The 19,251-nt window shown below is 36.2% G+C and overlaps 1 protein-coding gene across 2 annotated transcripts in view; it reads left to right on the forward strand.

Annotated features, from left to right (window-relative positions):
• LOC127653892 (neurobeachin-like protein 1) overlaps positions 1-19,251 on the forward strand; it is a 111,714-nt gene that overhangs the window by 34,413 nt on the left and 58,050 nt on the right. The window contains exons 12-20 of one of the 2 annotated variants that reach the window (XM_052140713.1): positions 704-787; positions 8,832-8,915; positions 9,305-9,403; positions 9,510-10,084; positions 11,398-11,530; positions 11,641-11,760; positions 14,379-14,765; positions 18,435-18,524; positions 18,664-18,838. In XM_052140713.1, coding sequence (XP_051996673.1) covers positions 704-787; positions 8,832-8,915; positions 9,305-9,403; positions 9,510-10,084; positions 11,398-11,530; positions 11,641-11,760; positions 14,379-14,765; positions 18,435-18,524; positions 18,664-18,838 — 1,747 coding nt within the window. The remainder of the gene's footprint in view (positions 1-703; positions 788-8,831; positions 8,916-9,304; positions 9,404-9,509; positions 10,085-11,397; positions 11,531-11,640; positions 11,761-14,378; positions 14,766-18,434; positions 18,525-18,663; positions 18,839-19,251) is intronic. The other variant, XM_052140714.1, reaches the window with a different exon arrangement.

Below are 19,251 nucleotides of genomic sequence, written 5' to 3' on the forward strand. Positions count from 1 at the left end.
TGTGTAAATTTCTGTTTGGATTTCTTAGCCTTCAAGAACAGTTTGGGACGAATTCACTAATCTGTTGGTTACGCGTGGTATTTTATTCACCAACCACCCGCAAAACAGTTTAACCAGACACTGCATTTAAATTATTGTAATTCTTTTAAAACCATCATTTCTATGTAAATTAGGCTTTGATTGTGCTTTTATTTTCAAAATTCTGCACTATTGTTATGGAGCAATTAATGTTGTGCTATTATCGGAAAGCTGGCAGTAAATGGAATGTTAAAAGAAATGCTTTTTTAAAATATTTTCACATGTATGCAATTCTGATTTTGTTATCAGATTTTGTTAACTTTGTCACAAGATGGCCTGACTTGCATATTACCTTTAGTGAATCGGCTGCTAAAACAGGGGCCGAAATTAATTGTTAGTGAATTCACCCCTGTTTTGTGCATACTTGTGTATTTCAAATGGTTAACTCTGTGTCTTAACCTAAGTATGTTGCTATTGAAGTAGTCTTACTGTACCTGTAAATGTAACGCTTTACAGCATGTACACTGTATCTGAACTGCATCACTCACTGCCTTCTAGTCATGCAAGTTTCTGTCCTATAGAGATGGAACAATTAGGCATTAGGGTCATTAGGTAATATTTGAAACCTTTAATCCTTTGCACTTTCCTCTCACCTGTGCTTGCTGTGATCGGCTGCTTCCTGCAGCTGGTTAATGCTAGGTGCACAGCAGCAGAAAAGGACCAGAAAGATTTAACCAACAGATTACTGACAGGAGAGAGTGACATTCAGGTACCGGCCACCTGTTGCCTGTCGCTCCCGCTCACCATGTCAAATACCCCTCCCACCCCCCCACCCCAACCTGGCCGCTCTCTCGACCACTCCAGGACAAGGTCACACCCCTCTCTCACCTGAGTAGGGTTATTTTGAGGTCACAAAGTCAAATTTAAAAAAATATTGCAGGTAGTAGTGGGCAATATAGCAGTTAAACCAGTCTAAATTTGAGCATTTAAGTATTTTCACCAATCGTCTGTATGTCCAGAATTAAAAAAAAATATATCTGTATTTAATGGTACATTTATAGATGGTATTCATATCTAGTCACCAAAAAGGTCTACATTATGCCAAACAATAATAATTGTTTAAAAGAAATAAAATAACATTTATAATAAAATAAATATATAATGGAGAGGTTGCTTTAAAATCCGAGGAAAGACTTTGTGTAAGTGTGAAGAAAGCCTTATTGATTTGTTTTATTTTTTGTTGTTGTTTTGTTATATGTTAAAAAAGTTATTTATTTTTAATTATATATTTCAAAAACATATAATATTAATTACACACACACACACACACACACACACACACACACATATATATATAAGGGCTGTCAATCAATTACAATTTTTAATCTAATTAATTACATGATGTCCCAATTAATTAATCGCGTTTAACTGCATATACAAATATTTGCTGAGAAAGACCCTCATATAACAATAATTCAATATATAATGATGAAATAATTATACATGGTTATCTTTAAATATTAAAAAAAAAAAATATATATATATATATATACTGCCGTTCAAAAGTTTGTGGTCACTTACTCATTCTTTTTTTATTATTTAGAGTAATAGTGATAAGTCATCAAAACAATGGAATAACAGAAATGGAGTTATGGGAATTATGTTGTGACTAAAAAATCCATAATAAATAAATAAATGTTATATTTTAGCATTTACAAAGTAGCCACCCTTTGCTTAGAATTTGCAGAAACTTACTCTTGGCATTTTCTCAACCAACTTCTTGAGGTATCACACTGGGATGCTTTTAAAACAGGATTAAAGGAATTCGGTCCAAGTCATCCCTTTTAAAAAAAAAAAAATTTGTTTTGTTTTGTAATGAAATGAATATGTTGGCACAATTATTTTTTTGTCTACAAAAAAAATTTCAAACATTTAAGCATACACCTTCAGATCAAAAGGTTTTTAAGATCATGAGAAACATTTCAGTCAAGTGACCCCAAACTTTAGAGTGTGTGTGTGTGTGTGTGTGTGTGTGTATATATATCTATATATCTATATCTATATCTATATCTATATCTATCTATATATATATATATATATATATATATATATATATATATATACACACACACACACACACACACAGTTGAAGTCAGAAGTTTACATACACTTAGGTTGAAGTCATTTAAATCTTAATTTTGTAACCACTCCACAGATTTCATATTAGCAAACTATATTTTTGGAAAGTTGTTTTGGACATCTACTTTGTGCATAACACAAGTAATTTTTCCAACAATTGTTTACAGACAGATTGTTTCTCTTTTAATTGACTATATCACAAATCCAGTGGGTCAGAATACTTAAGTTAACTGTGCCTTTAAGCAGCTTGGACAATTCCATAAAATTATGTCAAGCCTATAGACAACTAGCCAATTAGCTTCTGATAGGAGGTGTACTGAATTGGAGGTGTACCTGTGGATGTATTATAAGGCCTACCTTCAAACTCAGTGCCTCTTTGCTTGACATAATGGGAAAATCAAAAGAAATCAGCCAAGACCTCAGAAGAAAAAATAATTGTGGACCTCCACAAGTCTGGTTCATCCCTGAGAGCAATTTCCAAATGCCTTAAGCTACCACGTTCATCTGTACAAACAATAGTACACAAGTATAAACACCATGAGACCACGCAGCCATCATACCACTCAGGAAGGAGAAGCATCTTTCCTATTGTTGAACATAGTTTGGTGCAAAATGCAAATCAATCCCAGAACAACAGCAAAGGACCATGTGAAGATGCTGGAGGAAACAGGTAGAGTATCTATATCCACAGTAAAACGAGTCCTATATCAAAATAACCTGAAAGGCTGCTCTGCAAGGAAGAAGCCACTGCTCAAAACTGCCATAAAAATAGACTTCTGGTCTAATAAAACAAAAAATCTAACTGTTTTGCAATAATGAATATGTTTGGAGGAAAAATGGTGAGGCCTGAAAGCCGAAGAACACCATCCCAACCGTGAAGCATGGGGGTGGCAGCATCATGTTGTGGGGTGCTTTACTGCAGGAGGGACTGGTGCACTTCACAAAATCGATGGCATCATGAGGAAGGAAAATTATGTGGACATATTAAAGCAAAATCTCAACACATCAACTAGGAAGTTAAAGCTTGGTCCCAAATGGGTGTTCCAAATGGACAATGACCTCAAGCATATCTCCAAAGTTGTGGCAAAATGGCTTAAGGACAACAAAGTCAAGGTATTGGAGTGGCCATCACAAAGCCCTGACCTCAATCCGATAGATAATTTGTGGGCAGAAATGAAAAAGCATGTGCGAGTAAGGAGGCCTATAAACCTGACTCAGTTACACCAGTACTTTCTTGAGGAATGTGCCAAAATTCTAGAAACGTATTGTGAGAAGATTGTGGAAGGAATGTTTGACCAAAGTTAAACAATTTTAAGGCAATGCTACCAAATACTAACAAAGTGTATGCAAACTTCTGACCCACCGGGAATGTGATGAAAGAAATAAAAGTTGAAATAAATAATTCTCTCTACTATTATTCTGACTTTTCACATTCTTAAAATAAAGCAGTGATCCTAACGGACCTAAGACAGGGAATTATTTCTACAATTAAGTGTCAGGAATTGTGAAAAACTGAGTTTGAAATGTATTTGCCTAATGTGTATGTAAACTTCTGACTACACACACACACACACACACACACACACACACACACACACACACACACACACACACACACACACACACATTTACACTCACCTAAAGGATTATTAGGAACACCATACTAATACTGTGTTTGACCCCCTTTCGCCTTCAGAACTGCCTTAATTCTACGTGGCATTGATTCAACAAGGTGCTGAAAGCATTCTTTAGAAATGTTGGCCCATATTGATAGGATAGCATCTTGCAGTTTATGGAGATTTGTGGGATGCACATCCAGGGCACGAAGCTCTCGTTCCACCACATCCCAAAGATGCTCTATTGGGTTTAGATCTGGTGACTGTGGGGGCCATTTTAGTACAGTGAACTCATTGTCATGTTCAAGAAACCAATTTGAAATGATTCGAGCTTTGTGACATGGTGCATTATCCTGCTGGAAGTAGCCATCAGAGGATGGGTACATGGTGGTCATAAAGGGATGGACATGGTCAGAAACAATGCTCAGGTAGGCCGTGGCATTTAAACGATGCCCAATTGGCACTAAGGGGCCTAAAGTGTGCCAAGAAAACATCTCCCACACCATTACACCACCACCACCAGCCTGCACAGTGGTAACAAGGCATGATGGATCCATGTTCTCATTCTGTTTACGCCAAATTCTGACTCTACCATCTGAATGTCTCAACAGAAATTGAGACTCATCAGACCAGGCAACATTTTTCCAGTCTTCAACTGTCCAATTTTGGTGAGCTCTTGCAAATTGTAGCCTCTTTTTCCTATTTGTAGTGGAGATGAGTGGTACCCGGTGGGGTCTTCTGCTGTTGTAGCCCTTACGCCTCAAGGTTGTGCGTGTTGTGGCTTCACAAATGCTTTGCTGCATACCTCGGTTGTAACGAGTGGTTATTTCAGTCAAAGTTGCTCTTCTATCAGCTTGAATCAGTCGGCCCATTCTCCTCTGACCTCTAGCATCAACAAGGCATTTTCAGCCCACAGGACTGCCGCATACTGGATGTTTTTCCCTTTTCACACAATTCTTTGTAAACCCTAGAAATGGTTGTGCGTGAAAATCCCAGTAACTGAGCAGATTGTGAAATACTCAGACCGGCCCGTCTGGCACCAACAACCATGCCACGCCCAAATTGCTTAAATCACCTTTCTTTCCCATTCTGACATTCAGTTTGGAGTTCAGGAGATTGTCTTGACCAGGATCACACCCCTAAATGCATTGAAGCAACTGCCATGTGATTGGTTGATTAGATAATTGCATTAATGAGAAATTGAACAGGTGTTCCTAATAATCCTTTAGGTGAGTGTATATGTATGTGTATATATATATATGTATATATATATATATATATATATATATATATATATATAATTAATGTATTGATTAATGAATTATTATTTAATTTATACTAACTATTTTGATAGATTTGGTTCATTACATGTTTTTGTTGCAATCCTTGACTGTTCAGATAATAATGAAATGTTCAACTGTGTGAATGGTTTAACTTTGCTTGGGGCAAAAAAAGATTTAAGTTAAAAGGACATTTTTCTGTAGTTTTAGTCTCCATTTTCAATCAATTTTTATAGAACATATGGACATTAAGTTTAACAATTTAATAGGGAAACTGAGAAATAATTATACAAATAAACATTTATAAATTAATAAATAAAAATAATATCAAATTAATAAGAAAAATTGTAAGAATGATGTATACAAAAAGAAGTCACATATTCACCAAATTCATCAAATATATATACAACCCAAATTCCAGAAACGTTAGGACAGTATACAAAATGCTAATAAAAACAAAAAGGAGTGATTTGTACATTTATATTTACCCTTTGCTATATTGAAATCACTACAACTATACATATGATATATTTTTTAAATGTACAGTAATTTCAAATCAGATGAATGCAACACGCTCCAAAAAAGTTGAACAGTTGAGAGTTCACCACTGTGAAACATCACCATTTCTTCTAATTACACGTATTAATCATTTGGCACTGAAGACACAAGTTTGTTAAGTTTAGAAAGTGGTATTATCCCCCAATCATCCATAGGTCTTTAGCTGAACAAAATACACAGTTCCACTGTGATACTATCCATCTAAGATGAGACTGAGCCCAGAGAATGTGGTAGTGCTTCTGGACAGTGTTGATGTATGGCTTCTGCTTTGCATTGTAAAGTCTTAACTTGCATCTGTGGATGCAGTGATGAGTGGTGTTAACTAACAAAGGTTTACTAAAGTTATCCCAAATTACAGCTGAATTACATTTTTTAAGACCGTAACATCTGAGGGATCAGAGATCACATGCATTCAGAAGTGGTTTTCGTCTTGCCCTTTATGCACCGAGATTTGACCAGATTCTTTGAATCTTTTAAATATATTGTGCACTGTAAAGCGTGAAATGCCCGAAATACTTCCAATTTGTCTTTGGGGAACATTGATCTCAAAGTGCTGGATTATTTGCTGAAACATCTGGCAAATTGACAAGTCTCGAATGGTCCTTGCTCTTGAAGGTCTAGGCTGTTTTTGGAGGCTCCCTATAAAGTATATAGTACTATGACACAATTGCCTCTGTTTAACATCTCCTGTTTCACATTGCCTTATTTCAACTTGTCAAATTGTTATTTGTCTTAAATTGCCCCTGTCTCCACTTTTTTGGAGCGTGTTGCAATCATCTGATTTGAAATTTCTGTACATTTGAAAAAACATTGATATTCACAAGGTAAAACATAATATACTGTGATGTGTAGTTGTTGTGCTTTCAATATAGCAAAGGGTGAATATAATTTACAAATCACTCCTTTTTGTTTTTATTAGCATTTTTCATACTGTCCCAACTTATTTGGAATTGGGGTTGTAAATAATTACAACCTTTTGTGTAAAATTTTGTATTAAGCAAAATTAGAAAATGCAAAATAAGATGTATTTTTAACTATCTGGATTTTTGTTGGATCACTGTATATCAACAATATGTTTTTTAATATTGTGATAACATTTTGCTTAGCTCACAACCTACTGTACTTGGAGCATAATTTTACATCATTACCTGACATTACCTGACTTTCCACCTCCAAGGAAACATATGTCATATACAAATATATGGCCACCATAAGTGACCAACCCTGTTTTACCATGGAGTAGTACTTTCTTGTTGTAGTAACAAAAAACAAATCCATTCCTACATTTAAAGTAAAATCTTGTAATGGAGTGGTCTTTTGTTTATTTACTTACTTATGCTTTTAATAACCATTTCATTCTTTTTTTATTTTGCTTCGCTTGTTTCCCCTCCCTTTTCCCATTCACTTTTCCTCTGGTGATATGGTATCAGGGTTCAAATGTAAAATCAGCAGCCGTGTGTTGCCTGTGGAGATTATCAGCCTAGGGCCATCATGCGCTTCATGCTGTTTTAAAGAACCTACTTGTTTTCAGGTTTTACTCAGTCATTGGTCGGTTATCGCTGCTTGGTGTGTGTCACTCTCCAGCCAGTCTTTGTCCTATTTTTATGTGTATATTGAAGTAGCCAATATTGATGGATAATTGCAGATCACGTGATTTTGCAACAAGCCAATCAGAAATCATAAGACACAAGGCATGGCTGGACAGATATATTTGGGGTTGTGGAGGGGATAAGTGGTCCGTGTATGTAATTTGTGTGTGTTGTGTTTTGGTTGGTGTTGGAAACTGGGAGTTTTTTGTTTCACTCTCTGAGCATTGTTCAGTTTTGTGCTCCTTACTTTGGATATCAAAACCCAAAAATGAAAATTCTGTCATCACTTACTCATTTGATCTCTGCATGGCAGTGCTCAAGAATGTATGGCCAGCTACTTGTGTGACTAAAGCAGCTTTTATCTTTAAGATTGATATGACTAGAGTTTTCATCTCATGGGATTGTAGTGTACATCATTTTAAACACGCATTAAGATTTCTTTCTGTTTAAAAGTTTTCCAATTATCAAAAACTTTAAATATAATGAATTGCACCAGGTTTGACATCATTGGTTCACTGGCATCAAACCGGGTGTGTCATGCTTGAAACAGCATACATTAATGAGATTTGAGAGCTCTGGTGGAGGAAAGATTTTCAGTAAATAATTATTAAAGTTTAAGTCTGTTTCTTGCTCAGAGCTATGATATGGCTTCAGAAGACTTAAAATGTAACACAAGTTGGATGGAGAGTTTTGTGTATCTATTTTTACCGATTTGATTCCGATTCAAAAGCTTTTGATTCAGTATCTATTCATATGGGTATATTTTGGTCATATCCATTTTGCTTTCATATGAAGGAAATTGTCTCAGCTAATGCTGTTATTTGTACAATATACCTTCTAACTAGGTGTGTTAAAGAATATTAATTTCACTAATTCAATTTTATTAGCTTTTCATCATTTGTCACATTTAGCTCTTTAAAAATGAACAAATCCATATTTTCCATCAATAAATCTGATAATATATCACATATATTCTATTTTGTTACATGTTTATTGTTTACATGCATAATTTGTACTATGTAATGTCAACAAACCCTAAATTAATGTAAAAAGCAACGGTTTAAACAATTTTACAGCTCAAATTTAACATTAGAATTCATGTAAGTTCCACTGTAAGTGCCTCACTGTAATCTCGATTTGTACTTCTATCCTTTTTGAGCTTGACAGCCCCTGGTCACTATATGCTTTTGTTGGAAAATAGCTGCATGAAAGTTCTGTTATACATCTCCTTTTGTGTTCTATAGAAGAAGGTAATACAGGTATTAAATGACTGCAATTGCTTAAATCATGACAGAATTTTTATTTCTGAGTGAATTGTTCTTTTAAAACGTGGCCATTTATTTTAAATCCACGTAGACATTGTTAAATTTTTATTGTGTTTATCAGAGAAGAAATCTGAAAAACAGGAGCCAGAGTTGAGCCCAATTTTACACTGATACTCTGCATTATTCTCTCCATGATGCCAGATTTTATTCCTGCCTGTTTATGGAAGCAATCTTCTGTTGTAGCATTCTGATGGAAGCTGCTCATCATGGCTCTTCACTCATAATTTGCATGGCAAATCGAGCAGGGCAGGAATAAAACAGGCCACACACAAGTCTTCACTTATAGACTGTGTTTTCATCCATCAGGTATTCCAGGGGAGGCTCGACACTCTTGCTGTGGCAACCATAAAAACTCTCACGACTGTGATGCACAAGTCACCTGCTGCAAAGGTCTGATATATCCATGTGATCCCTAGTTAAAATTTGCTTAATAAATCTGAATATTAGAATTGCAATCTCAAACCAATTCTAAATTATTTTACTAGGACTCCAACATAATAGTGCAACACTGTAGTGCCTACAAATAGTGCCTCACTGTAACCTCAATTTAGCTTTTTTTTTTAAAGAAAAGGAGGGACTAGTTGAAATGTTTTGTGGTAATCAACATCGTCATAAATGCTGTTGATTAAGCTTAACTTGCATCGAACCCAGAATATTCCTCTAAGTGCATTCTGTGCATTCCTTATAGAATTTCTGGAGAGCTCTTGAACAAGAGATTTCACCAGTGAATGAGTTAGAATTTATAAATGAGAGAATAAAACTGCATTGTTTCCATGTAGGAAGTGTTTAAAGAACGGATTGGCTACACACACCTGTACGAGGTGCTGGTGTCACTAGGTCAACCATCAAGACAGCTGCTGAAGGAACTCATGAACATGGTGAGATGAGCATTTAAGTTTTTTTGTGTTTCACTGATGCAGTGTTTCATGTGATACAGGTAGCCAGGCTCTCACTTTCTCTCTCTTTCTCCCTGTATTCCTGCAGGCCATTGAAGGTGAACATTCCTCCATTGGTCTCCTGGGCATCAGTAACGTGGATCCTCTCCTGCTGTTGATCCAGTGGCTCCCAGAGCTGGACTCTCCTGAGCTGCAGATCTTCGCTGCCGATTGGCTCCGCCGCATCTGCGGTCTGAACCGGCGGACGCGAGCCACTTGCGTCAATTCCTGCATGACCATTAGAGTTCTGTCGACTCTGGAGAGGCATGACCGGCTGCACCGTGCCTGTGCTGAGAGTCTGGTAGGTTTGTTGGGTTCTTTGGGCAGCCAGTCCTTGAGTTCAGCAGATCTCCAGCATCTGCTGAGACTCCTGCGTCAGGATGAGCTGGGCCTTGCTCACCCATATGTTGGCCCGGTACTGCGTTCGCTCCTTGGCATGGTGCGCAAGCAAGGCCTAGAGAGCGCCATGCAGTATTTTGACCTGTCTCCGCCAATGGCTGGCATCGCCGTGCCGACCATACTCCGTTGGCCAGGCTCCGCCTTTAGCTTCTTTGCTTGGCTGTCATTGGATCAAGATCAACTGGGCCCACCCAGTAAAGGAGAGAAAAGGAAACAGTTGTATAGGTACGAAATAATGGGGTTACAAGTATTATTAACTTTTTGTTAAAGGAATAGTTCACCATAAATCAAAATTCTGTAATAATTTATTCACCCTCATGTTGTTCTAAACCAGTATGACTTTCTTCTGTGGAACACATAAGAAGATATTGTGCTGAAAGTTCACGCTGCTCTTTTCCGATCAGTGAAAGTGAATAGTGGCTGGGGCAGTGGAGCTTAAAAAATGACTTAAGTTGTTCTTCACTGAAAATATTTGATTAATTCAAAGATGACTCGCACAGAATATTTTGCTGCACTTTTACTAAATCATTGATTCTCACATGTTGTGGCCAATCATCATTGACATCAAACCTGGCAAAACATTTCTTGACATGTTACGTTTTAATGTATGCAAGCACAAATGTTATTTTAGAGCTATGGTAGAGTGGACGATTTTCAGTGAATAACTACTAAAATTTAAGTCTTTTCCTCCCAGAAAGCTATTGTACAATAAGAGATTCAGGAGCCGGAACATTCTTAAAGTAAATATACTTCAGAATAAAATTCTTCTTAACTACTATTTTCTTCTTATTTTTATCTTAAGAAAAAAAGTTACAAAAATGTTGTATTCCCGAAAAGACAACCGATCTGCGGCTACACAGCCCCATACGCAGTAGGATGAGATGCACTCTGTGTTGTGAAACATTCCTCCCGTAACCATCATTACAATTTTCTATGACTTGTGCCACAGTAGACCTTCTGTCGGTTTGGTCCAGATGGGATAGCCTTCATTGCCCTCTCATATCAATGGGTCCAAAATATGCTTAATATGGTAAAAACAAATGTATAAGTGTCATGAAAATAATTTTAGAATGACAGATGTCTTATTGGCCCTAAAAGTAGGCTTTGATTCCTTTGCAAATAATAATTAATTTTTTGTTTCTTTTGATTTTGGATTAAAATCTAACTAGGATGGTTACGAAAGAATCACCCAGATACCTTCTTTTGAACTCCTAAGAGTTTTATAATTGTTTCTCTAAGAAGATTTTTGTTTATCTGGCTCAAAAAGACAGACAGTCTATGGGCTACTTTTATGGTTTTTTTTCTTTCTTTTTGTTTTATGGCTTGACATGCCTGGCCTACATTTATTTTTGTTGCATGAAAAAGAGCAGTTTAGACATTTTGCTCAACCTTTTCTTTTGTGTTTCATTGAAGAAATAAAGTCTTACAGGTTTGGAATGGAATTGTATATTTTTTGTTGAGTTATACCTTTAATTAAAATGTACTTTTTGTCCTGCGAGGGCTCATTTATGGAAAACTTGTCCTGTTTTTGTGTGTAGTTTTTTCACCCCAGGCGGCACCGGGTTTGAGGCCTTCATCAGTTCTGCTGGAGTGCTTGTGGTTGCTGTTTGCACTAAGAAAGAATATGTCACCGTCATGCTGCCTGAGTACTGCTTTTGTGATTCGCTGTGGGTGAGTCACATGACTCATTGTTGCAGCATGAATGTATTGAGCTCTGTTTGTTAAAAACAAATGCACTCTGGGAAATGGAGTTTAATGAGCTGTTTGCTTTTGATCTTCAGCACAGTATTGGTGTTGTTCACGTGCCAGGAAAGAAACTGTTTGGCCAGAGTATGGTCTATATTTATGTGGATGGACAGCTGAAATTATCGTCACCTCTAAAATATCCAACCATGACAGAGGTGAGTGAAATCACCAGGGTGCGATTTGTTAATAAAACATGTGAATGTCATCATAGTAGAATGTAGAAATTCAGATAACGGTGTAATTTATATCAAAAGCAGCAGTAGACTAAAACTATAGAAAATAATTATTTGAACTGAACTGAATTGAATTAAAACAATGAACTGTATTGACAGTTAACTGTCTTATTAACTGTGAATTATGTTAAACAATTAACAGACCACTGAGGCATTAGGATAAGCAGTCAAACATTTGTTGCTGGGGTAACATTAGCTATTTCTCAGATAAATAACTAATTTGATCATCAGCCATTTGTCAGGCGGCTAAGTTTTATGGACTTGTACTTCTGAAGATAACAGCATTTTTTTTTTTACCTTTAAAACACCTGGTAAAATAAAACCAGGTTAAGGTTAAAAGCCTGTGAATCCGCACTGTCCAGCTTGTAAGCCCTTGGCTTTAATTATCATTGTTTCTCATGGGCTGTGTTCCACCTCACTTTTAACATCCACTCACTAACTCCCCTAAGCACTTCCCCTTGGGGGAATAAAGGCGCCATTTTGGAAGTCCTTTCCACTTCGTTCAGTGAGTGAGGTAAGTTTCTGTTGACGGACACTCAACCCTTCGATTTTGACCGAGGGAGCGAGCCTACACTGATGTACATACACTTCAGGCAGCTCCATATCCCACAATGCAAGTCGATTGTGATGTGACAGCAGATTACACTTCATAAACCCCACCCCAACACAACTCTAATATATGATGGAAGTGAAGTTATGTCAATTAAGCAGTTTAGAAAAATTATATTGCGATTTAACTGCATAACACGTGTTGCTACCTTAAACTGTTTATCACACAATTTTAGCCTGTGTTCATTGTTATGTTAACATTTTCATTTTTTTTTTATCTTGATTAATCCTTTCTATCAATTAATTGTAATAAAAAAAAAAAAATGAGATTACAACTAAAGCCTCTGAAATTACAACTAAATTTTACCTGAATCTGTTGTTGCATCAATCTTCGAAAAACATCGTTTTCTCGGGTGCAAAAATCACTAAATAATTCCACAAATTGACATCAGCCTTCAACATGCGATCAATTGATCCAGGTGATCCAGGTGATCCAGGTCCAAGTGATAAAGGGTTAGGAGTGTTCCAGTTAAACCCACTGCACAATAAGGGAAATTAGAACACAAGCATGTCATTTTCTGTTTTGAACAGATTGGTTTTTAAGTGTTGTTTGGACACTCCGCCTCTCATTTCAGAACATGTTTTCCAGAGGATCAAAAAAATAAATTGCATAATGTGAACGGATTGTCCATATTTTTAATTCAAGGTTGTAATATAGGATTACAGGCTCAGTAATGCCACTAATTGTGTTGTATTTTGGTAGGTATACCTGGTCTTCCAATCAATTCCTTCTAATAATCCCAGATAGGCTACAACATATGTTCATGTATAATATTAGTTGACAATTAATCAGCACAGCTATTCATTTTCTGATTGATTATGTGTGACGGCAGTGTGTAAATGCAGTTTACACATCCATCTCTGGGCTCTCTATTCAGCCCCCCAATCGCACCTTGGAAACAACAATTAGCACACTTTAGCCATAGAGTTTTATGGTGCATTTATGCATGTATACTAGGAGGGGTCATTTTTGAGTTGGCAGCAAAACTATTTTATTCTTTGGTTTCCAATTCAATTGTGATTTTTGTCAATTCAAAATGAGTTGATACACTAAACAGCTGTTTGATCCTGCAACTTCTGGACATTTTTTTTTAATAAGGCTGATAATTTAACTTTAATTAGATTACAAATAATGTGTTAAAATATAATTATGCATGACCCTGATCCATATGTAAATTCCATAAAAAGTAATAATCTTTCAATATTCTTTTTTATTTTATTTGATTAATTGTGGAATCATTCTTGATTTGAGAATTTGTACTAATGAATCGATTAAATAAAGTAGTTGACACTGAAAACTAGTGAAAAGCAACACAACCAAAGTGAGATGCTCCAAAAGTGTCTGTCTGACCCATAAGTACATGGACCAACAATTCAAAAAAGTGAAAACAGATTTAGGCCAATAATAGGGTTATGTGCAATAAGATACTAAAACAAACTTTATTTTAATTTAAGCCTTTTTGGACTGTCTAAATGCTTTCTTCTTCAACAATAAATGTATACAATGTAATGTGTTTGAATGATCTGAATTATAATAATTTTTAGATGTTATATTTTTAATATTTGTATTATTATACAATAAATTATCTTTATTTTTGGGGCCTTTTCTAATAAATATTGATATGTGATATGTGTATTAATTGATCGGCACATTACAAATTTTAATCAATGTATAACCCTATTTTTTTTATATTGTAAGCTACTTTAACAAATAATAGTTGATAGAATATTTAGTTTTTAAAAATGATTATTGACCAATGCAAACAAATAATTATTTAAAAATCATATTTTAATGTCAGTGCGATTACATTGGCTGGATTTTTAAATATTTGTATTGAGAAAATGAAGAAAACGCTACAATTGTAGTGTAAACATGCATCTTTTGCTTGCATTTTTAATTGTGTGTCTTTGTCACTCTCTCTTTGTCTCAGGCCTTCACATCATGCTGCATCGGGTCAGCGGGTCACCGCACCACGACCCCTCCCCCCTCTCAAATCCCTGACCCTCCTTTCTCCGGGGGTAATCCATCCGGCCGTTCATCTTTGGGTGGGATCCTCCCTGGCTGGGGCGTGCTTCTCGGAACCAAGCCTGAGTCCGTCACCAAACTAATTTCTGCCGGGACGCAGGACAGCGAGTGGGGCAGCCCAACCTCACTGCAGGGTCAGCTGGGGAGTGTAATGGTCTTTCACGATGCCCTCAATGCCACTCATGTGAAATCCCTCTGCAGTGCTGGACCAAACTGTATTTCCCCCTTTAAAAGCCAAGAGGCTGAACTCGGAGACTTGACAACCAAACTTCTGCTACACTATTCACCAAAGGTGAGGTCCACAAAGGGCGATATGGCTAAAAATAAACACTCAGTGACTACTTTATTACTGCAGTTATACACTGCAGTCTCAACTTTCAGTTCTTGGCTGACAGAAATGGAACCCGACGTGGTCTTATAATTTTGTAGCCCATTCGCCTTAAGGTTTTAACATGATGTGCATCCTGAGATGCTATTCTTCTCACCACAATTCTACAGTGTTTATCGGAGTTACCGTAGCCTTTCTGTCAGCTTTAACCAGTCTTCTCTGTTGACCTCTCTCATCAACAAGGCATTTCCATCCACAGAACTTCCACTCATTGGATATGTTTTAGATTTTAGCACCATTCTGAGTAAACTCTAGAGACTGTTGTGTGTAAAAAATACTTAGTTACAGAAATACTCAAACAGCCCATCTAGCAACAAAAATTCCAAAACAACGAAATTGCTGAGATTAACTTTTTCCCCATTCTGATGGTTGATGTGAACATTATCTGAAGCTCCTGACCTGGATCTGCATGATTTTATGCATTGCCCTGCCGCCACATGATTGGCTGATTAAATAGGTGTTCCTAATAAAGTGGTCATTGGGTGTATAGCTCGATATTTTTCAGGGATTTAAAAATATTCAATATAAATTTAATATTTAAAGCTTTGCTCAAGAGTGGCTTTAAAGTGGGGGGAGTCACGTGACGCTATTTGAAGATTGGTCGCTTAAGAGGCGAGCTCCGCTTAAACTTTCGAGGTTTAATTATCCTTTTAAGCAATATTAACCAGTGAGAATTGTAATAGTTTTATTTGCTAAATTGTGCTGCGAGGCCAAGATGTCGAAAATGTTTAAATCGTCAGCCTGTGGGGACATTAAAATAACTGCCATTATTACAGACTTAGTCTTACAGACATTTGGAGAGTTCTGAATCCATCTTGGAGGGACTACATCTTTTTTTCATCAGTTCATATGATTTACTCTAGAATATATATTTTTGTATGTATATCTAAGTCACTTATTCCATCTGCCTCAAAACTGCTCAATGCTCTAAAATTTTATTTTAGTTTCAGATCATGCTTTTGTGTGTTTAGAGATGTTGCCGCATATAAGAAAATCATATAGATGGCATTAATACATCCCTTCTACAGGACCCAGCATTTCAACAAATGTTAAAGACAGAAGTCAATGTTTATGTAGAATCCTATTGGTCCTCAGTGCAACCCTCTATGATTATGTTGGAGAGAGAATCTTCATTGGCTAGTAAATTAAATTTTTACTTGCCAGACTTTTGATGACATGCAAGCATAATGTAACTAAAAAATATATTAAGCAAACTGAGAGAAGGGGCCTCTTCATATATATTCATGCAATATAGTATATTGCTTTTTTGTTTTTTTTAATTTTGCTTTATAATTTTAATCAAATTTTAGCTTTTTAAAAATGTACAAATTTCACATTCTATCAATTTATATGATACATTTTTGTCACTGTTTGAAATTTCATACACATTTTTAACAAAACAATTCACAAGGTAGGAGCCTGATAATGAAAATTACGGGTACGATTGAGAAATTTGGCTGACAATTAATTGTCAAATAAATAATTTTGTAACCCAGTCTACCTGTATAGCTATTATATTGTATTATATTATGCAATAGTAAAATATTTCTGCCTTAAATTCTTCACTTTCACACATTATTTTAGGGCTCTCTGTTTAACTCTCAAGCCCTTCATTCTTGTGAAGAAAGACTTTGAGATTCTGTTTCTTGGATGTCATCATCTCCACAGAAATAGAGCAGGGCATCACCTCTGTCTCACTGTGTTATTAACATTGCATGAATAAACCCACAATGACCAAGGACATTTGCCATTACATGGCCGTTAAGTGAAACTGGAGCGCTTTGCGTCCACAAAATTAATATGTTTATATTTTCGCGAGAGTTTGGCACAAGCCTCTGTTGATGGCGTGCACATCAGAGCACTTGAGAAGTGGTTCATCTGCTCTTGTGACATCCGTGGTGCGGTTCCCTGAGATGCTCGGAGTTCAACTGAATGAGACACAAGTGCTTTTTCCTGCACGCTCATGAGACAGCATGCAAGGAAAGATGAGGCTGAATCCAGCTCCTTAATCAACTGCTTTTTTTAGTAAAAGGGTATAAAGGCAAGTTGTGCTGGGAAGTTGTGCAAGGTTTTTGAGCAATGTGGGCAGGTGGCTTAATTACATTTATCTATGATTGGGAAGGTTAATGTTATTAAAATTAATTGGATTCCAAAATTCAACTACCTGCTACAGTCTCTCCCTATAGATGTCCCCCTCTCTTATTTCAAGTATAGTGAATTCCTTCATTTAGAATGGTAAATGTCCCAGATTACATTTCAGTAAACTGCATAGGCCGATTGACAAAGGTGGGCTAGGCCTACCAAAGGTTTTGTTTTATTATTATGCATTCTGTCTCAGAAGTTTGGCTCATTGGTCGCTTAAACCTGAGAGAGCCCCTCTCTGGTTTTTTAATGAACAGGAAGTTCTTGACCCTATTTTGTCATTTCAAAACCTTTCTATTGAACTAATCTGAGAAGTTAAGTTACACCCAATTATCTCGCATTTGCACTCAGAATGGACAAGTGTCCAGAGTGTTAAATTCGGACATTTATTTAAATGTTGCCTCGAGCATATATCCCTGCTCTGTACTATTTTTGGGAGTAGCATACACCCCCATAAAGTGGCAGATACTCTGGGAGTTGTGATTACTGGAAAAGGTCATGAGGCATCAGTGTAATACTCGCTGCTAATTCAGAGTCTGGGGGAAAGAGCTTTAACTTCTGTCAAGATATTATGGGAGAAAAATGTAAACTTGGAATTGGAGGGGGGAGTGTGAGATAGGATTCTAAAAAATGTCAAGTCTGCATCTAGAGCTTTATACAATTCTATTGGACCCCCTTTTGATTGTATAGACTTGGTCTTAAAGACACACCCACCTGCTGGCGACGCCAATCAGAAAATGGAGACACAACCCATGTTTTTTGGTATAAAAATACTAATATATATATATATATATATTTTTTTTAAAGAAATTTTGGTGTATGTGCTCATGTATGACCACAGGGGTGTTTGTTGATGGTCGGGTGTAGTTGGGGATTGGGAGGGGTGGTAGTGGGGGTTAAATGTTGATTCTGTGTATATATGTTTTTCTTGTATATATGTATATATGTGTGAATCAATAAAAAATAAATGTATCACGCAAAAAAGTATTTGCAACTGAAGTTTAAAATAGGAGATATTATTGAAACATTGCGAGACAAGGAAGGATTACACAAATTTAACTAAGACAGAAAATGTCTAGTTACAGATATGCTAACTTTTTTTTTTTTTGCAAAATAAACAAATAAGAATGATATTTAATCATTTTCATTCGATTTTTCATCAATTAAGCAATACATAATAATAAGCAACAATGATTAGCTACATATATTTTTACATAAAATCTGTGAAAACTAACCAAATTCAAAGTGCATTAAAATTATGCAACACTCAGGTTCATGTTGCTTAATTTTATTTAATCAGTAAAGTCATTGTGAATATATTGTGAAGATTCAACATACAAATATCATGTTTGTATCAACAAACATACCTAATCTCATGTTTTCACATATGTAATGTGTGCTCTACTAATAGTTGTCTCCTCGCATACACAGGCATGTAGGAACCCAATCTGCCTGGACTTGTCCCCTAATCTGCTGTATGGTCGCCTGACAGGAAATAAAGTGGTCAACTGGGATATTAAAGTATGTATGGCATGTTTCCTTCCTTTGAACTTTGTTTCCTTTTCATATGGATTTTGTCATTTTTCTAAAAACTCTTTCTAATTTTCTAATAACTCCGTTGTAAACATCTGCTCGCACTCTTTTTGTCATTTCGTTTTAGGACATGATAAATTGTGTTGGAGGTCTTCCTGTGTTGCTTCCAATCTTAGAACAGTTGACATTGTTAACACCTGAGTTACATCACATTGACCACCTAGGGTCAGAGTACATCACTCCTGACTCGACCACGCCTGCTGATGGGGACTGGGTGATACTGCCCACAAACAGAGCGTCAGGCGAGTAAATGCTCACTATGGTCCCTTGATAGAATGGATTAATGACTGATCTCTTGTGTATTAGAGTCTCGGTCTTCTAATTATTATTATTATATCCTTTATTTAACCAGGAAAGTCCCATTGAGCTAATACAATCTCTTCTTCCAGGGAGTCCTGGTCAAGGCGGCAGCACACATAAGTTTCACAATAAAGTTTAAAAGATAAATACTGCAAATATACAAAGAAAACAAAAACATATAGTCGATATATACAATCAGATCAATAAAAACAATTACAAGTTTCCTTTAAAACAGTTTGTAAAAGATCTTTAAAAGTGGTCAAAGGGGGAAGTATATTTAAATTGATCACATTTTGCAATTCATTCCACGCCCAAGGAGCATAAAATGAAAAAGCATTTTTACCAAATTCTAATG

Source organism: Xyrauchen texanus, chromosome 13 (genome assembly GCF_025860055.1).
Source record: "Xyrauchen texanus isolate HMW12.3.18 chromosome 13, RBS_HiC_50CHRs, whole genome shotgun sequence".
NCBI lineage: Eukaryota > Metazoa > Chordata > Actinopteri > Cypriniformes > Catostomidae > Xyrauchen > Xyrauchen texanus.